General features: G+C 40.2%; 1 protein-coding gene across 3 annotated transcripts in view; it reads left to right on the top strand.

Moving 5' to 3' along the window:
- DENND4C (DENN domain containing 4C) overlaps positions 1-17,819 on the top strand; it is a 142,589-nt gene that overhangs the window by 30,122 nt on the left and 94,648 nt on the right. For 2 of the 3 annotated variants that reach the window (XM_012500698.2, XM_030818850.1), the window contains exon 2: positions 15,009-15,330. In XM_012500698.2, the coding sequence (XP_012356152.1) occupies positions 15,026-15,330 (305 nt within the window). In that variant the 5' untranslated portion in view covers positions 15,009-15,025. The remainder of the gene's footprint in view (positions 1-15,008; positions 15,331-17,819) is intronic. The other variant, XM_030818805.1, reaches the window with a different exon arrangement.

A 17,819-nucleotide genomic window follows, 5' to 3' on the forward strand; every position in this document is an offset into this window, starting at 1 on the left:
CTGTAGATTGTGTAGTATGGACTTTTTTTTTTTTTAACAATTTCGATTCTTTCAATCCATGAACATGGAATATCGTTTTCTTTTTTTTTTTTTGGAGACAGGGTCTCACACTATTGTACAGGCTGGAGTACAGTGGCACAATCACGACTCACTGCAGTCTTGACCTCCTAGGCTCAAGAGATCTTCTTGCCTCAGCCTCCACAGTACCTGAGGACTACAAGTGAATGCAACCAGGCCCGGCTAATTTTTTTTTTTTTTTTCTCTTAGAGACAACTTCTTGCTATGTTGCCCAGCTTGGACCCATTGGCTCACTCAAGCAATCTTCCCACTTTGGCTTTCCAACGTGCTGGGATACAGACATGAGCCACCATGCCTGGTCTCTTTCCATTTTTTTTGTGGTTGTTCTCTTTAATTTCTTGCATCAATTACTTATTTTAGTTGTAGCGATTTTTCACTTCTTTGGTTAAGTTTATTAGGTTAACCTTGAGTTAACTTATTAAGTACTTTATTTGTAGATATTGTAAATGGGAGTACTTTTTTCATTTCTTTTTCAGATAGGTCATTGTTGACATATGGAAATGCTACTGATTTTTGTATATTGATTTTATATCCTGAAACTTTAGTGAATTTATTAGTTCTGTTTTTTTTTGTTGTTTGTTTGTTTGTTTTTTTTGAGACAAGTCTTGCCCTGTCGCCCAGGCTGGAGTGCAGTGGTGTGATCTCAGCTTACTGCAACCTCCACCTCCTGAGTTCAGGGAATTCTCCCACCTCAGCCTCCCGAGTAGTTGGGACTACAGGCGTGCGCCAGCATGCCTGGCTAATTTTTGTATCTTTAGTAGAGACGGGGGTTTCTCCATGTTGTCCAGGCTGGTCTCGAGCTCCTGACCTCAGGTGATCCACCCACCTCAGTCTCCCAAAGTGCTGGCATTATAGGCGTGAGCCTCCGTGCCTGGCTGAATGTATTAGTTTTCGTAGTTTTTGGTGGAGTCTTTACATTTTTCCAAATACATCATATCTTTTTTTTTTTTTTTTTTTTTGAGACAGTCACCCAGGCTGGAGTGCAGTGGTACGATCTTGGCTCTCTGCAACCTCTGCCACCTCCGCCTCCCAGGTTCACATGATTCTCATGCTTCAGCCTCCCAAGTAGCTGGGACTACAGGTGCGCACTCCCACACCCAGCTAATTTTTGTATTTTTAGTAGAGATGGGGTTTTGCCATATTGGCCAGACTGGTCTTTAATTCCTGCCCTCAAGTGATCCATCTGCCTCGGCCTCCCAGAGTGCTGGGATTACAGGTGTGAGCCACTGCTCCTGGCTACATTTTTGTATTTTTTGGTAGAGATGGGGTTTCACCATGTTGGCCAGGCTGGTCTCGAACTCCTGACCTCAAGTGATCCACCTGCCTTGGCCTCCCAAAGTGTTGGGATTACAGGCGTGAGCAACCATGCCTGGCCTCATATCATTTGTAAATAAGAGTAATTTGACTAGTTCCTTTACAATTTGGATGCCTTTATTTCTTCCTTATGTAATTGCTCTAGCTAGGACTTTCAGTACTATGTTGAATAACAGTATTGAAAGTGGGCATCCTTGTTGTGTTTCTATCTTAGAGAAGGCTTTTAATGTAATACTAAATGGGGAAAACAGTCTGTTATGGGTCTGTTGTATATAGCTCTTACTGTGTTAAGGTATGTTCCTTCTATAACCAATTTTTGAGAGTTTTTATCATGAAAGGATAATTGAGTTTTATCAAATGCTTTTTCAACATCAATTGAAATGATCATATGGTTTTTGTCTTTTATTCTGTTGATAGGCTGTATCACATTGATCGATTTGTTTATTTGGAACTATCCTTGTCTCCCTGGTATAAATCCCACAGGGTCATGTTTAATAATCTTTTTAATGCATTGTTGAATTTGGTTTGCTTGTTGTTTTTTGTTTGTTTGTTTGTTTTTGTTTTTTTGAGACGGAGTTTCACTCTTGTCGCCCAGGCTAGAGTGCAGTGGCATGATCTCGGCTCACTGCAACCTCTGCCTCCTGGGTTCAAGCAATTTTCCTGCCTCAGCCTCCCAAGGAGCTGGGATCACAGGCGTGCACCACCGTGCCCTGCTAATTTTTTTGTATTTTTAGTAGAGACAAGGTTTCACCCTGTTGGCCAAGCTGGTCTTGAATTCGGTTTGCTATTGTTTTGTTGAGGAGTTTTGCATCAATGTTCATCAGAGATAGTGGCCTGTAATTTTCTTCCCTTTTTTTTTTTTTAAGACAGAATCTCACTCTTGTCACCCAGGCTGAAGTGCAATGGCGCGATCTTGGCTCACCGCAACCTCTGCCTCCCGGGTTCAAGCGATTCTCTTGCCTCAGCCTCCCGAGTAGCTGGGGACTACAGGCGCCCACCACCATGCCCAGCTAATTTTTTTTTGTATTTTTGGTAGAGACAGGGTTTCACCATGTTGGCCAGGCTGGTCTCGAACTCCTGACCTCAGGTGATCTGCCCGCCTTGGCCTCCCAAAGTGCTGGGATTACAGGTGTGAGCCACTGCGCCTGGCCAATTTTCTTTCTTTGATGTGTCTTTGTCTGGTTTTGGTAACAGGTTCATACTGGCCTTAGGGAATGAGTTTGGAAGTATTCTGTTTACTGTTTTTCAGAATAATTTGAGTAGGAATGGTATTAGTTCTTTAAATCTTTAGTAAAATTCAGCAGTGAAGCCATTAGGTCCTGGGCTTTTCTTGCCTGGGAGACTACTTACTGCTGCTTCAATCTCATTTTGTTGTTGGTCTATTCAGGTTTTAGATGTCAGTATGTTTCGGTTTTGGTAGATTGTACGTTTCTAGGAATTTAGCAGTTTCTTCTACGTTTTCCAGTTTATTGGTATATAGTTGCTCATAGTAGTTCCTTTTTTTTTTTTTTTTTTTTTTGAGACAGAGTCTCACCCTGTCATCCAGGCTAGAGTGCAGAGTGCAATGGTGCAATTTCGGCTCACTACAACCTCCATCTCCCAGGTTCAAGTGATTCTCTTGCCTCAGCCTCTTAAATAGCTGGGATTACAGGCGCCTGCCACCATGCCTGGCTAATTTTTGTATTTTTAGTGGAGATGGGGTTTCACTATGTTGGACAGGCTGGTCTTGAACTCCTGACCTCTAGTGATCCGCCTGCTTCGGCCTCTCAAAGTGCCGGGATTACAGGCGTTAGCCACCATGCCTAACCAGTAGTTTCTAATGATCTTTTGAATTTGTGTGGTTGCTTGTAATGTCATCTCTGATCTTATTTATTTGAGCCTTCTCTCTTTTTTTCTTAGTCTGACCAAAGGTTTGTCCATTTTGTTTATCCTTTCAAAAAACCAAGTTTTTTTTCCTTTCATCTTTTGTGTTTTTTCTGTTTCAATTTGATTTATTTTTGCTGTGATCTTTTTCTTCTACTAATTTTGGGTTTGATTTGCTTTTGCTTTTCTAGTTCTGTAAGATTCATTGTTAGGTTGTTTATTTGAAGTTTTTCTACTTTTTTGATGTAGGCCCTTTTGCTATAAACTTTCTTCATAGTACTGTTTTTGCAGTATCCTGTAGGTTTTAGTATGTTGTGTTTCCATTTTCATTTGTTTCAAGAAATTTTAAAATTTTCTTTCTTTTTTTGAGACAAGGACTCACTGTCACCCAGGCTGGAGTGCAGTGGCACAATTACAGCCACTGCCACCTTGACCTCGTGGGCTCAGGAGATTCTCCCACCTCAGCCTCCTAAGTAGCTGGAACTACAGGTTTACACCACCAGGCCTGGCTAACTTACTGTATTTTTTTTTTAGAGATGAGGTTTTACCATGTTGTCCAGGCTGGTCTCGCACTCCGGGGCTCAAGCAGTCTGTCCCCCTTGCTCTCCCAAAATGCTGGGATTACAGGTGTAAGCCACTGTGCTAGGCCAATTTTTTAAATTTTACTTCATAATCTCATTGACCCACTGGTCATTAGGAACATATTCTTTAATTTCCACGTATTTATGTAGTTCCCAAAGTTCCTCTTGTTACTGATTTCTTTTTTATTTTTATTTATTTATTTATTTATTATTATACTTTAAGTTCTAGGGTACATGTGCACAACATGCAGGTTTGTTACATATGTATACATGTGCCATGTTGGTGTGCTGTACTCATTAACTCGTCATTTACATTAGGTATATCTCCTAATGCTATCCACCCTCCCTCCCCCTACCCCACGACAGGCCCCGGTGTGTGATGTTCCCCACCCTGTGTCCAAGTGTTCTCATTGTTCAATTCCCACCTATAAGTGAGAACACGCGTTTTGGTTTTCTGTCCTTGCAATAATTTGTTCAGAATGATGGTTTCCAGCTTCATCCATGTCCCTACAAAGGACAAGAACTCAGCCTTTTTTATGGCTGCATAGTATTCCATGGTGTATATGTGCCACATTTTCTTAATCCAGTCTGTCGTTGTTGGACATTTGGGTTGGTTCCAAGTCTTTGCTATTGTGAATAGTGCCGCAGTAAACATACGTGTGCATGTGTGTCTTTATAGCAGCATGATTTTTAATCCTTTGGGTATATACCCAGTAATGGGATGGCTGGGTCAAATGGTATTTCTAGTTCTAGATCCTTGAGGAATCGCCACACTGTCTTCCACAATGGTTGAACTAGTTTACAGTCCCACCAACAGTGTAAAACTGTTCCTATTTCTCCACATCCTCTCCAGCACCTGTTGTTTCCTGACTTTTTAATGATCGTCATTCTAACTGGTGTGAGATGGTATCCCATTGTGGTTTTGATTTGCATTTCTCTGATGGCCAGTGATGATGAGCATTTTTTCATGTGTTTTTTGGCTGTATAAATATATCTTCTTTTGAGAGGTGTTTGTTCATATCCTTCGCCCACTTTTTGATGGGGTGGTTTGATTTTTTTCTTGTAAATTTGTTTTAAGTTCTTTGTAGATTCTGGATATTAGCCCTTTGTCAGGTGGGTAGATTGTAAAAATTTTCTCCCATTCTGTAGGTTGCCTGTTCACTCTGATGGTAGTTTCTTTTGCTATGCAGAAGCTCTTTAGTTTAGTTAGATCCCATTTGTCAATTTTGGCTTTTGTTGCAAAAAAGAGCCCGCATTGCCGAGACAATCCTAAGCCAAAAGAACAAAGCTGGAGGCATCATGCTACCTGACTTCAAACTATACTACAAGGCAACAGTAACCAAAACAGCATGGTACTGGTACCAAAACAGAGATATAGACCAATGGAACAGAACAGAGCCCTTAGAAATAATACCACACATCTACAACCATCTGATCTTTGACAAACCTGACAAAAACAATAAATGGGGAAAGGATTCCTTATTTAATAAATGGTGCTGGGAAAACTGCCTAGCCATATGTAGAAGGCTGAAACTGAATCCCTTCCTTACACCTTATACAAAAATTAATTCAAGATGGATTAAAGACTTACATGTTAGACCTAAAACCATAAAAACCCTAGAAGAAAACCTAGGCAATACCATTCAGGACATAGGCATGGGCAAGGACTTCATGACTAAAACTGATTTCTTTTTTATCACATTGTGGTCAGAGACCTATTTTGACGTACTTTCAATTTTTTTTTTTTTAATTTTAAGACTTTTTTTGTGGCCTAATAGATGCTCTGTTCTTGAGGATGTTATATGTGCTGAGGAGAAGAATGTGTATATTCTGCAGCCGTTAGATGAAATGTTCTGTAAGTATCTATTTGGTCCATTTAGTCTATAGTGCAGATTCAGTCCAATGTTTCTTAGTTTTATATCTGGAAGATCTGTCCAGTGCTGAAAGTGGGATATTGAAGTTTCCAGCAATTATTGTATTGGAGTCCATCTCTCTTTAGCTCTAATAATGTTTACTTTATATATCTGGGTGCTCTAGTGTTGGGTGCATGTATATTTATAAATGTTATATCCTCTTGCTGAATTGACACCCTTGTCATTATATAATGACCTTCTTTGTCTCTTTTTATGGTTTTTATCTTGTAATCTTTTTTATCTGATATAAGTATAGCTACTCCTGCTCTTTTGGTTTCCATTTGCCTGGAATATCTTTTTTGACCCCTTTATTTTTAGTCTGTGTGTATCTTTACATGTGAAGTGTGTACTTTTTAAAAAAATTTTACTTAAAGTTTTTTTGTTTTTTTAGAGACAGGGTCTCACTTTATCCCCCAGGCTGGAGTGCAGTGGTGTGATCATGGATTACTATGACCTGAAACTCCTGAGCTCAGGGGATCTTCCCACCTCAGCTTCCCAAGTAGCTAGGACTACAGGCACATGACACTGCACCTGGCCAATTTTTCTTTATTTTTTATGGAGACAGGGTCTCACCATCTTGCCCAGGCTAGTCTCAAATTCCTGGGGTCTAGCAATCCTCCTGCATCAGCCTCCTAAAGTGCTGAGTGGCATGAGCCACTGTGCCCAGCCTATTTCTTGTAGGCCGCAGATGGTTGGACTGTGCTTGTTTAAATCCGTTCAGCCTCTCTGTGTCTTTCGATTGGAGAATTTAGTCTGTTTACATTCAATGTCATTATTGATAAGGACTTTCTACTACCATTTTGTTATTTGTTTTCTGGTCTTCTTTTCCTTCCTTCCTTCCCATCTTCCTTTATGGGAAAGTGATTATTTTCTGGTATGTTTTAATGTCTTGCCTTCTATGTTTTGTGTATGTGTTGTAGGTTTTTGGGTATTTTTTTTTTTTTCTGGACAGAGTCTTATTCTGTTGCCCAGGCTGGAGTGCAGTGGCATAATCTCAGCTCACTGTAGCCTCGACCTCTCCAGCTCAAGCCATCCCTGCACCTCAGCCTCCTGAGTAGCTGGGGACCCCAGGTGTGCACCACTATACCTGGCGAGTTTTTGTATTTTTTGTAGAGACGGGGTTTTGCCATGTTGTCCAGGCTGGTCTTGAACTCCTGAGCTCAAGCTATCTGCCTACCCCCACCTCCCAGAGTTCTGGGAATACAGGCGTGAGCCACCACACCTCGTCGTAGTTATTATTTTTGATAGGTTCATCTTTTATTCTTTCTATTCGAGATATGAGTAGTTTACACACCAGAATTATGGTGTTAATATTCTCTATTTGTTTGTCTATGTATTTGCTATTACCAGGGAGTTTTGTATCTTCAGGTAATTTCTTATTGCTCATTACTGTTCCTTTCTTTCAGATTGAAGAACTCCCTTTAGTATTTCTTTAGGACAGGTCTAGTGTTGACGAAATCCCTCAGCTTTTGTTTGTTTGGGAAAGTCTTTATTTCTCCTTCATGTTTGAAGGATATTTTCAGTGGATATACTGAAAATATAGGATAAAAGTTTTTTTTTCAGTACTTTAAATATGTCATACACTCTCTGCTAGCCTGTAAAGTTTATGAGAAGTGTGCTGCCAGACACATTAGAGCTCCTTTGTATGCTATGTGTTTTTCTTTTGCTGCTTTTAGAATTCTTTCTTTATTCTTGACCTTTGGGAATTTGATAATTAAATGTCTGCAGGTAGTTTTATTTGAGTTAAATTTCCTTGCTGTTCCATAACCTTCTTGTACTTGAATATTGATATCTTTCTCTACGTTTAGGAAGTTCTCTGTAGTATATCTCTTTGAATAAACTTGGTACCCACTTCTCTCTCTCTCTCTCTACCTTTTTGTTAAGGCCCGTAACTCTTAGATTTTCCCTTTTGAGGCTATTTTCTAGTTTTTGTAGGTGTGCTTCATTCTTTTTTATTCTTTACTATTTTGTCTCCTCTGACTGTATTTTCTTTCTTTCTTTCTTTCTTTCTTTTTTTTTTTTTTTTTTTTTGTTTTGAGATGGAGTTTCGCTTTTGTTGCTGAGGCTGGAGTGCAATGGTGTGATCTCAGCTCACTGCAACCTCTGCCTCCCGGGTTCAAGCAATTCCCCTGCCTTGCCTCCCGAGTAGCTGGAATTATCGGTGCCCGCTATCATGCCCGGCTAATTTGTATTTTTTTTTTTGAGACGGAGTCTCACTCTGTCGCCCAGGCTGGAGTGCAGTGGCGCGATCTTGGCTCACTGCAAGCTCCACCTCCCGGGTTCACGCCATTCTCCTGCCTCAGCCTCCCGAGTAGCTGGGACTACAGGTGCCCACCACCATGCCCGGCTAATTTTTTTTTATTCTTAGTAGAGATGGGGTTTCACCGTGTTAGCCAGGATGGTCTCGATCTTCTGACCTTGTGATCCGCCCGCCTTGGCCTCCCAAAGTGCTGGGATTACAGGTGTGAGTCACCGCGCCTGGCCAATTTGTATTTTTAGTAGAGACAGGGTTTCACCATGTTGGCCAGGCTGGTCTCGAACTCCTGACCTCAGGTGATCTGCCCGTCTCGGCCTCCCAAAATGCTGGGATTACAAGCCTGAGCCACCGTGTCCGGCCCCTTGCCTGTATTTTCAAATAGTATGTCTTCAAGCTCATGATTTCTTTATTCTGCTACAAAGGCAGCTACAATGGAAATCATTCTGCTGTTGAAAGACTCTGATGCATTGTTGTTTATCAGTTGAATTTTTCAGCTCCAGAATTTCTGCTTGATTTTAAACAATTATTTCAATCTCTTTTTAAAATTCATCTAATAGGATTCTGAATTCCTTCTCTGTATTATCTTGAATATCATTGAGCTTCTTCAAAACAGCTATTTTGACTTGTCTGTCCAAAAGGTCACATATCTCTGTCATTCCAGGATTGGTCACTGGTGCCTCATTTAGTTTGTTTGGTGAGGTCATGTTTTCCTGGATGGTCTTGATGCTTGTGGATGTTTGTTGATGTCTGGGCATTGAAGAATTAGGTATTTATGGTAGTCTTCACAGTCTGGGCTTGTTTGTACCCATCCTTCTAGAAAACGCTTTCCAAGTATTCAAAGGTAATTGATTGTTTTGATCTAAGTCCTTGGTCTCTATAGCCATATCTACACTAGGGAGCACCCTAAGCCCAGTAATGCTGTGACTCTTGTAGACTCATAGCTGTATGGCCTTAGTGGTCTTGGGTAATAGCCAGAATTCCCTGGATTACCAGGCACAGTCTCTTGTTCTCTTTCCTTATTTTCCCCCAAACAAATGGCATCGCTCTCCATGCTGAGCTACCTGGAGTTGAGGGGAGGAGTGACACAAGCACCTCTGCAACCACCACCACTGGGACTGTGCTGGGTTAGACCTGAAACCAGCACAGTGCTCGGTCTCACCAGTACAGTAATATTGCCTGGCTACCACTGATGTTTATACAAGGCCCAAGGGTTCTTTATTGAGCGGGTTGTGAATCTAGCCAGGCTTGGGTTTTTCTCTTCAAGGTGGAGGGTTCCCTTTTGGCCTAGGATGGGTCTAGAAATGCTGTCCAAAAGCTAGGGCCTGGAATTGGGAACTTTAGGAATCTACTTGGTGCTTTATTTTACTGTGGATGAGCTCATACCCAAGTTGCAAGACAAAGCAAGGTTCTTCTATTTTGTAACATAGGTTGGCATTACATTCTTTTTGAAGGGTGAATAATACTCCATTGTAGGTTTATATCAAATTTTTTTCAATCCATTCATCTCTTGATGGTTACTTGGTTGTTTTCACCTTTTGGCTATTGTGAATAGTGCGTCTGTGACCAGTGATGAACATATTTGTCTATTGGTCATTTGGGTATCTTTGGTTACCATTTATCTTAACATTGTACCGGATGCTCTAGCCAGTGCAGTAAGGCAAGAAAAAGGAAGAAAAGGCAGCTACAATGGAAAGAAAGAAGTAAAAATTGTCTTTATTCACAGATACATTGTGTGGAAAGTCTGATGGAACCTACCAAATTGCTCTAAACTAATAAGTGATTTTAGCAGGATTGCATTATATGAGATCAATATGTAAAAATCAATTGTATTTCTATATAGTAGCAATGAATAATTGAATTAAAAATAAAATGATACCATTCACAGTAGCATCTAAATTATTAAGTACTAAGGAATAAATCTGACCAAAGATGTGAAAGACCTGTATGTTGCAAACTCTGAAACATTGCTGAAAAAAATTTAAAAGATCTAAGTAAGTGCAGAGATTAACCTTGTTCATGGGTTAGAAGACTCAATAACCCTAATTATTTAATGCAGTCCTAATTAAAATCACAGTAGGCTTTTTTTTAAGGTAAAAATTAATGTGGATTCTTTTTTTTTTTTGAGACAGAGTCTTGTTCTGTCACCCAGGCTGGAATGCAGTGGCGCAGTCTTGGCTCACTGCCATCTCTGCCTCCCTAATTCAAGTGATTCTCATGCCTCAGCCTCCCAAGTAGCTGGGATTACAGATGTATTCCACCATGCCCCACTAATTTTTTGTATTTTTAGTAAAGACAGGGTTTGTCTGTGTTGGCCAGGCTGTTCTCGAACTCCTGGCCTCAAGTGATCTGCCTACCTCTGGCCTTCCAGATTGCTGGAATTACAGGTGTGAGCTACCACCTCTGGCCAGTAAGTGGATTCTAAATTGCTTATTGAAATGCAAAGGACCTAGTATAGTCAAAACAATTTTGAAAAAGAACAGCAGTCAGGCCCGGTGAGGTGGCTCACACCTGTAATCCCAGCACTTTGGGAGGCTGAGGCGGGTGGATCACCTGAGGTGGGGAGTTAAAGACCAGCCTGACCAACATGGAGAAACCCCATCTCTACTAAAAATACAAAATTAGCTGGAGTGGTGGCGCATGCCTGTAATCCCAGCTACTCTGGAGGCTGCGGCAGGAGAATCGCTTGAACCTGGGAGGCGAAGGTTGTGGTGAGTCGAGATCGCGCCATTGCACTCCAGCCTGGGCAAAAAGAGCGAAACTCCATCTCAAAAAAAATAAAAAAAGAAAACAGAGAAAGAACAGCTTTCAAAACTAAGGCTGCCTGATTTCAGGACTAATTATAAAGCTACAGTAATCAGAACCATGGAGTACTGGCATATAGACACATAGATCAATGGAACAGAATAAAGAATCCAGAAATAAGTTGGATGCATATGTTGAGCAATTGACTTCTGAACAAAGGTATGAAGTCATTACAGTGGAGAAAAGATAGTATTTTTTTTTTCTTTTTAAATAAAAGAGAGACTGGGCCAGGTGTGTTGGCTCACGCCTATAATGCTAGCACTTTGGGAGGCCAAGGTGGGTGGATCACCTGAGGTCGAGAGTTTGAGACCAGCCTGGCCAACATGGAGAAAGCCTGTCTCTACAAAAAATACAAAATTAGCCAGGTGTGGTGGGACATTCCTGAAATCCCAGCTACTCAGGAGGCTGAGGCAGGAGAATCACTTGAACCTGGGAGGCAGAGGTTGCGGTGAGCTGAGATTGCGCCATTGCACTCCCGCCTGGGCAGCAAGAACGAAACTCCATCTCAAAAAAACAAAAAACAAAAAACAAAAAAATGAGGTCTTACAATGTTTCCCAGGCTGGTCTTGAACTACTGGACTTAAGCAATCCTCCCTCCCACCTCGGCCTCCCAAAGTGCTGGGATTAGAGGCATGAGCCAGTGTGCCTGGCCAGAATAGTTTTTTCAACACAGGGTCCTCGAAAAATGGGATATCCATATGTAAAAAAATGAATCTTCATTTATACTTCATGCCATATGCAAAAATCAATTTAAAATGTATCGTAGACCTAAATGTAAAACCTAAAATTATAAAACATTTAGAAGAAAATGTGGGGGAAATGTTTTCTTTATGACACTGGATTAGACTTTTTTTTTTTTTTTTTTTTGAGACGGAGTCTTGCTCTATCGCCCAGGTTGGAGCGCAGTAGCACAATCTTGGCTCACTGCAGCCTCTGCCTCCTGGGTTCAAGTGATTCTTCTGTCTCAGCCTCCTGAGTAGCTGGGATTTCAGGCACATGCCACCACGCCCAGCTAATTTTTGTATCTTTTTTTTTTTTTTTTGAGTTGGAGTCTCGCTCTGTCGCCCAGGCTGGAGTGCAGTGGCACGATCTTGGCTCACCGCAAGCCCCGCCTCCCAGGTTCACGCCATTCTCCTGCCTCAGCCTCCAAAGTAACTGGGACTACAGGCGCCTGCCGCCACCATGCCAGGCTAATTTTTTTGTATTTTTAGTAGAGACAGAGTTTCACCATGTTAGCCAGATGGTCTCAGTCTCCTGACCTTGTGATCCACCCGCCTTGGCCTCCCAAAGTGCTGGGATTACAGGCATGAGCCACCGTGCCCAGCAATTTTTGTATTTTTTAGTAGAGACGGGGTTTCACCATGTTGGCCGGGCTGGTCTGGAACTCCTGACCTCAGGTGATCTACCCACCTTGGCCTCCCAAAGTGCAGGAATTATAGGCGTAAGCCACCACACTTAGCTGACATGATTTCTTATGACATTACAAGCATGATCTGTAAGAGAATAGGTTAATAAATTGGAGTTCATCAAAAACTTCTGTTTTTCATAAGACACTGTAAGAGAATAAAAACACAAGCCGCAGACTGGGAGAAAATATTTGCAAAGCATATGTCTGATAGATGGCTTGTCTCAAGAATACATAAAGAACTCAAAACCCATGAGAAAACAACTCAGTTAAAAAAATGGACAAAAGATTTGAACAGAAATTTCACCAAAGAAGATACATGGATGGAAAATAAATTAATGAAAAGATGTTCAGCATCAATAGTAATTGCAAATTAAAACCAGAAGTTGATATCAGTACATACTGATTAGCATGTCTAAATTAAAAAGACTGATCTTACAACGTGTTGAAGAGGATGTAGAACAATTGGAACTCTCAAAGCTGACAAGAGTGAAAAAAATGGTACACTCCCTTAAGAAAATTATTTGGCAGTTTTTTAGAACTATATACACCTAATCCAGCCATCCTGTTTTAGGAATTTACCCAAGACAAATGAAAGCATTATGCCCATAAGATTTGTACATGGGTATTCACAGCAGCTTTATTTGTGATAGTTTCACATGGGAAATAACCCAAATGTCTATTAATATAGGTGAATGGATAAACATTGTGGTATATTCATACAGTAGAATACCACTCAGTAATAAAAAGGAATGAACTGTTGATATAAGCAATAACATGGATTTATCACAAAATAACTATGATGAGTAAAGAATCCAGAGAAAAAAGAATACAAACTGTGTGAATCTACTTATTATATAAATTCTAGAAACTTATCTATAACGATAGGAAGCAGATAACTTGTTGCTTGAGGAGGAGAGATAGTGAAGGAGGAACAAGAAAACTTTGGTGTTGATGGATATTTCTTTCTTTCTTTTTTGAGATGGAATTTTGCTCTTGTTGCCCAGGCTGGAGTGCAATGGTGCGATCTCGGCTCACCGCAACCTCTGCCTCCCGGGTTCAAGTGATTCTCCTGTTGGGATTACAGGCATGCGCCACCACACCCGGCTAATTTTGTATTTTTAGTAGAGATGGGATTTCTCCATGTTGATCAGGCTGGTCTCGAACTCCCAACCTCAGGTGTTGCACCCTCCTCGGCCTTCCAAAGTGCTGGGATTACAGGCGTGAGCCACCGTGCCCGGCCTGGATATGTTTCACTATCTTAATTGTGGTAATGGTTTCATTGGTTGTTGTTTCTTATGCTCTATCTGGTATTTTTAGATATAAAATATTTAATGATTCCTAAGCTTATTTTACATGGTATTTATGGAAAGTTTAATTCTTATAAAGCACAAGAGTTCTAACTAGATTGTTGAGAAACTGCTTTAATGATATTTATTACTATTACCTTAATTTTTCTGATCTTGGATCTTGGCTGATGATGCATTCAATTTATTTAAATGTGGAGTTTAGCTCTAAGACTCCTGTAACTTAGAATGATATTTTGAATGATCTGAATATTGTTCATTAAGTACATTTTGCTCAAAGGAAAATACTATAGTCCACCTCTGACAGTTTAGTATTATTATTTTTTTGAGATGGAGTCCTGCTCTGTTGTCCAGGCTGGAGTGCAGTGGCATGATCTTGGCTCACTGCAAACCTTTGCCCCCCAGGTTCAAGCGATTCTCCTGCCTCAGCCTCCCGAGTAGCTGGGATTACAGGTGCCTGCCACCACACCTGGCTAATTTTTGTATTTTTAGTAGAGACAGCGTTTCACCATGTTAGCCAGGCTGGTGTCGAATTCCTCACCTCAAGTGATCCACCCGCCTCGGCCTCCCAAAGTGCAGGGATTATGTGAGCCACCAGGCCCGGCCTTTTTTTTTTTTTTTTTTTTTTTTTTCTTTTTTTTTGAGATAGAGTCTCACTCTGTTGTCCAGGTTGGAGTGCAGTGGCGCAATTTGGGCTCACTGAAACCTCTGCCTTCCGGGGTCAAGCGATTCTCATGCCTCAGCCTCCTGAGTAGCTGGGACTAACAGGCACACACCACCACGCCTGGCTAATGTTTATTTTTATTTTTATTTATTTTTTGAGATGGAGTTTCTCTCTTTCACCCAGGCTGGAGTGAAGTGGAGCAATCTCCGCTCACTGCAGCTTCTGCCCCCTGGGTTCAAGCGATTCTCCTGCCTCAGCCTCCCGAGTAGCTGGGATTATAGGCACCCCCCACCACGCTCAGCTAATTTTTGTATTTTTGTAGAGATGGGGTTTCGCCATGGTGGCTAGGCTGGTCTCGAACTCCTGACCTCAGGTGATCCACCCACCTCCACCTCCCAAAGTGCTAAGATTACAGGTATGAGCCACCGTGCCCAGCCTAATTTTTATATTTTTAGTAGAGACAGGGTTTCACCATGTTGGGCACACTGGTCTCGAACTTATGACCTCAGGTGATCCACTTGCCTTGGCCCCCCAAAGTGCTAGGATTACAGGCATGAGCCGTCGCGCCCAGCCCCAGTTTAATTATCCTTAATAGAATATGAGAAGATTATAGTTGTATTACAAATGAATTGATGCTGTTAACTTGTACTTTTGCTTTTACCAGCTGACAAGATGATAAAAGCAGCCTTCTTCTCAGAGTGACAATTTGATTATAAATCTAGCTGGGAAGTGTGCTAGTTGATGATTGTTAACTCAAGGATGTATTAATTTTTGTCAGGATAAAGTATTTTATTTTATTGATATCTTTCCTCTTCCTCTTCTAGGAAATACAGTAGCAGCCATGATAGAAGACAAAGGACCAAGAGTGACAGACTACTTTGTCGTAGCTGGTCTCACTGACACATCTACTCTTTTGGATCAAGAAATAAATCGTTTAGATACTAAGTCAACTGGACCTAAAGCTCCAATTACAGACATTGCCGTTATTATCAAATCAGCTGGAGAAACAGTACCTGAAGGTTACACCTGTGTAGAATCCACTCCATCAGCTCTCCAAGCAAACTTGAACTACGGAAGTCTGAAAAGCCCAGAACTTTTCCTCTGTTATAAGAGAGGGAGAGATAAACCACCACTTACAGATATTGGGTATGGTGACTTATTTTCTTTTCTATAGTGAAGGAATAAAATTTATTTAAGGGCCATGGAAGTAGGAATTTGAAATCCTTGATAGTTTTATTATTACTGATAGTTTATTATTGATAGTTTTATGATTACTTCAGGATTCATTATACTAATATATTACATGCCAGTATCCACCCTTACTGAATTTCTTTGCATTGCCTTGAATTGTTAGATCATTTGCTTTCAAAAGAATATTGAAATGAAGACATTAGACCCTAAAGTGTCATTTTGTTTCTGTTGTACTTATCAAATAAGATTATTAATTAAACACAATAGAACGAGAAGCTGTAATAAAGACACTATGATTTTAAGGAGTTGCTTGGGTTATGTAATGAGTTTTTGTGAAGACCTGTACTTGTTTAACTAAAGAGCAGTCCTATTTTAAATACAGTTGTACTGTGTGGCTTTCAATGTTGGGAGAAGGGTGTTTACAGATAAGTGCTATAGTTTTCATGAAGTATCTAGTATCTAATCTACCAATGAAGGACATTCTTTTTTGTAAATGCCTACAAAGATCCACCCTTTCCCCAAATGGCTCCCTTGACTCTTCTGTAAAAAGGATGTACTTTTAGAATACCTATAATACTTTACCATATATACATGTGATGTATTGGAGTGTTTTGTTTATTATCATTACCATTACTAAAATATATTATAGATATATGGGAACATCCTGGCAAGTATTTTAGGATCAGCTTGTCTATTTATACAAAATATGTAGTAGGAATTTTGATAGAGATTACATTAACTTTAGATTAATCTGTAGAGTATTGTCATCTTTACAATATTAAATGATCTGGCTTGTGAACGTGAAATGTTTTCCGTTCGTTTAGTTCTTTAATTTCTTTCAGCAACATTGTGTATTTTTTAAAATCTGATTAATTTTATTTCTAGGTATTTTATTCTTTTGGATTCTATTATAAATAGTGTTCTTAATTTTTGGATTGTTTGTTGCTGGTGTATAGAAATAGCTGATTTTTGTGTGCTAATCTTGCACTTTGCAACTTTGCCGAATTTATTAGTTCTAATAACTTGTGGGTTCTTCGGGATTTTTTTAAATATATGGATCATGCCATCGGCAAACAGAAATAGTTTTACTCCTTCCTTTGCAGTTTGGATGCTTTGTGTGTGTATGTGTGTGTGTGTAATTACTCTGGCTAGAACTTTTAGTATGTTGAATAGCAGTGGTGAAAGCAGGCATCTTGTCTCATTCCTGATTTTAGGTGGAAAGCTTTCAGTCTTTTACTATTGAGTATGATGTTATCTGTAAATATTCCTTAAATACCATTTATCATGTTGAGGAAATTTTCTTCTATTCCTAGTTTTCTGAGAGATTTTATCATGAAAGTGTGTTAAATTTTGTCAAATGCCTTTTGTCAATTGAGATGATCATGTATTTTTTCTTCCTTTGTTCTCTTAGTGTCATGTATTACATTGATTTTCTTTTGTTGAATCTTTCTTTTAATATAACTATGATACCATACCTTAAAAAATGATTAATTCCTTAATATCATCACATATCCAAATTTTTCTAATTCATGAAGCCTTTTTTCTTTTTTTTAACCCTTGGTTGCTGGTTGTTCTCTTTTTGTTGTTGTGGTTGTTTTTTGTTTGTTTGTTTTTGAGACAGAGTCTTGCTTCGTTGCCCAGGCTGGAGTGCAGTGGCGTGATCTTGGTTCACTGCAATCTCCACCTCTCAGGTTCAAGTGATTCTCCTGCCTCAGCCTCTTGAGTAGCTAGGATTACAGGCATGCACCACTATGCATGGCTAATTTTTGTATTTTTAGTAGCGGAGACGGGGTTTCACCATTTTGGCAAGGCTGGTCTTGAACTCCTGACCTTAGGGGATCTGTCTCCCAAAGTGCTGGGGTTACAAGCGTGAGTTACCACACCTGGCCGCTGATTGTTCTCTTTATAGTTCAGGTATTAAGGGGTAGCCATTTGACCACCACTTGCTACGCTCATCACCCACTCTTGTTGCATTAGAGCTCTGACGAAATTGTTATAAAGTTCCTCATATTCCATGGAAGTCGGAATCCATGAAGGAGTGTGTAACAATTCAGGCTGAAAAAGAGAAAAAAAAAAGTTTGAAAAGGCCTCATTTTCAAATTTTTAAAACCAAAGGATGATTTGTCTTTATATTATCTTACTTGACCTTTATGCAGCATTCGTTTAACTCCTTTAGTATTGTCCATCCTGTTTAGCTACTACAGTTTTCCTTCAAGTCAGTATAGTTAGGATGGTGATCTTTCAGCTTTATAGGGTCATTGAGCATATGAGCCAGGTTAGAAAGACAGGGTTCAGAAATGATTGGGAATTGGAGTAATAAAGGCTCCCCCCCGCCTCCCCCCAGAAGCTTGACTTTAAGGGAAGGGGAAGATAGTTAAGGGCCTAACTATTCAAATTGTAGCCCATGGACCAGTATTATCCAAAAGACCTGGAAGCTTGTTAGA

Source organism: Nomascus leucogenys, chromosome 1a (genome assembly GCF_006542625.1).
Source record: "Nomascus leucogenys isolate Asia chromosome 1a, Asia_NLE_v1, whole genome shotgun sequence".
Taxonomy (NCBI): Eukaryota; Metazoa; Chordata; class Mammalia; order Primates; family Hylobatidae; genus Nomascus; species Nomascus leucogenys.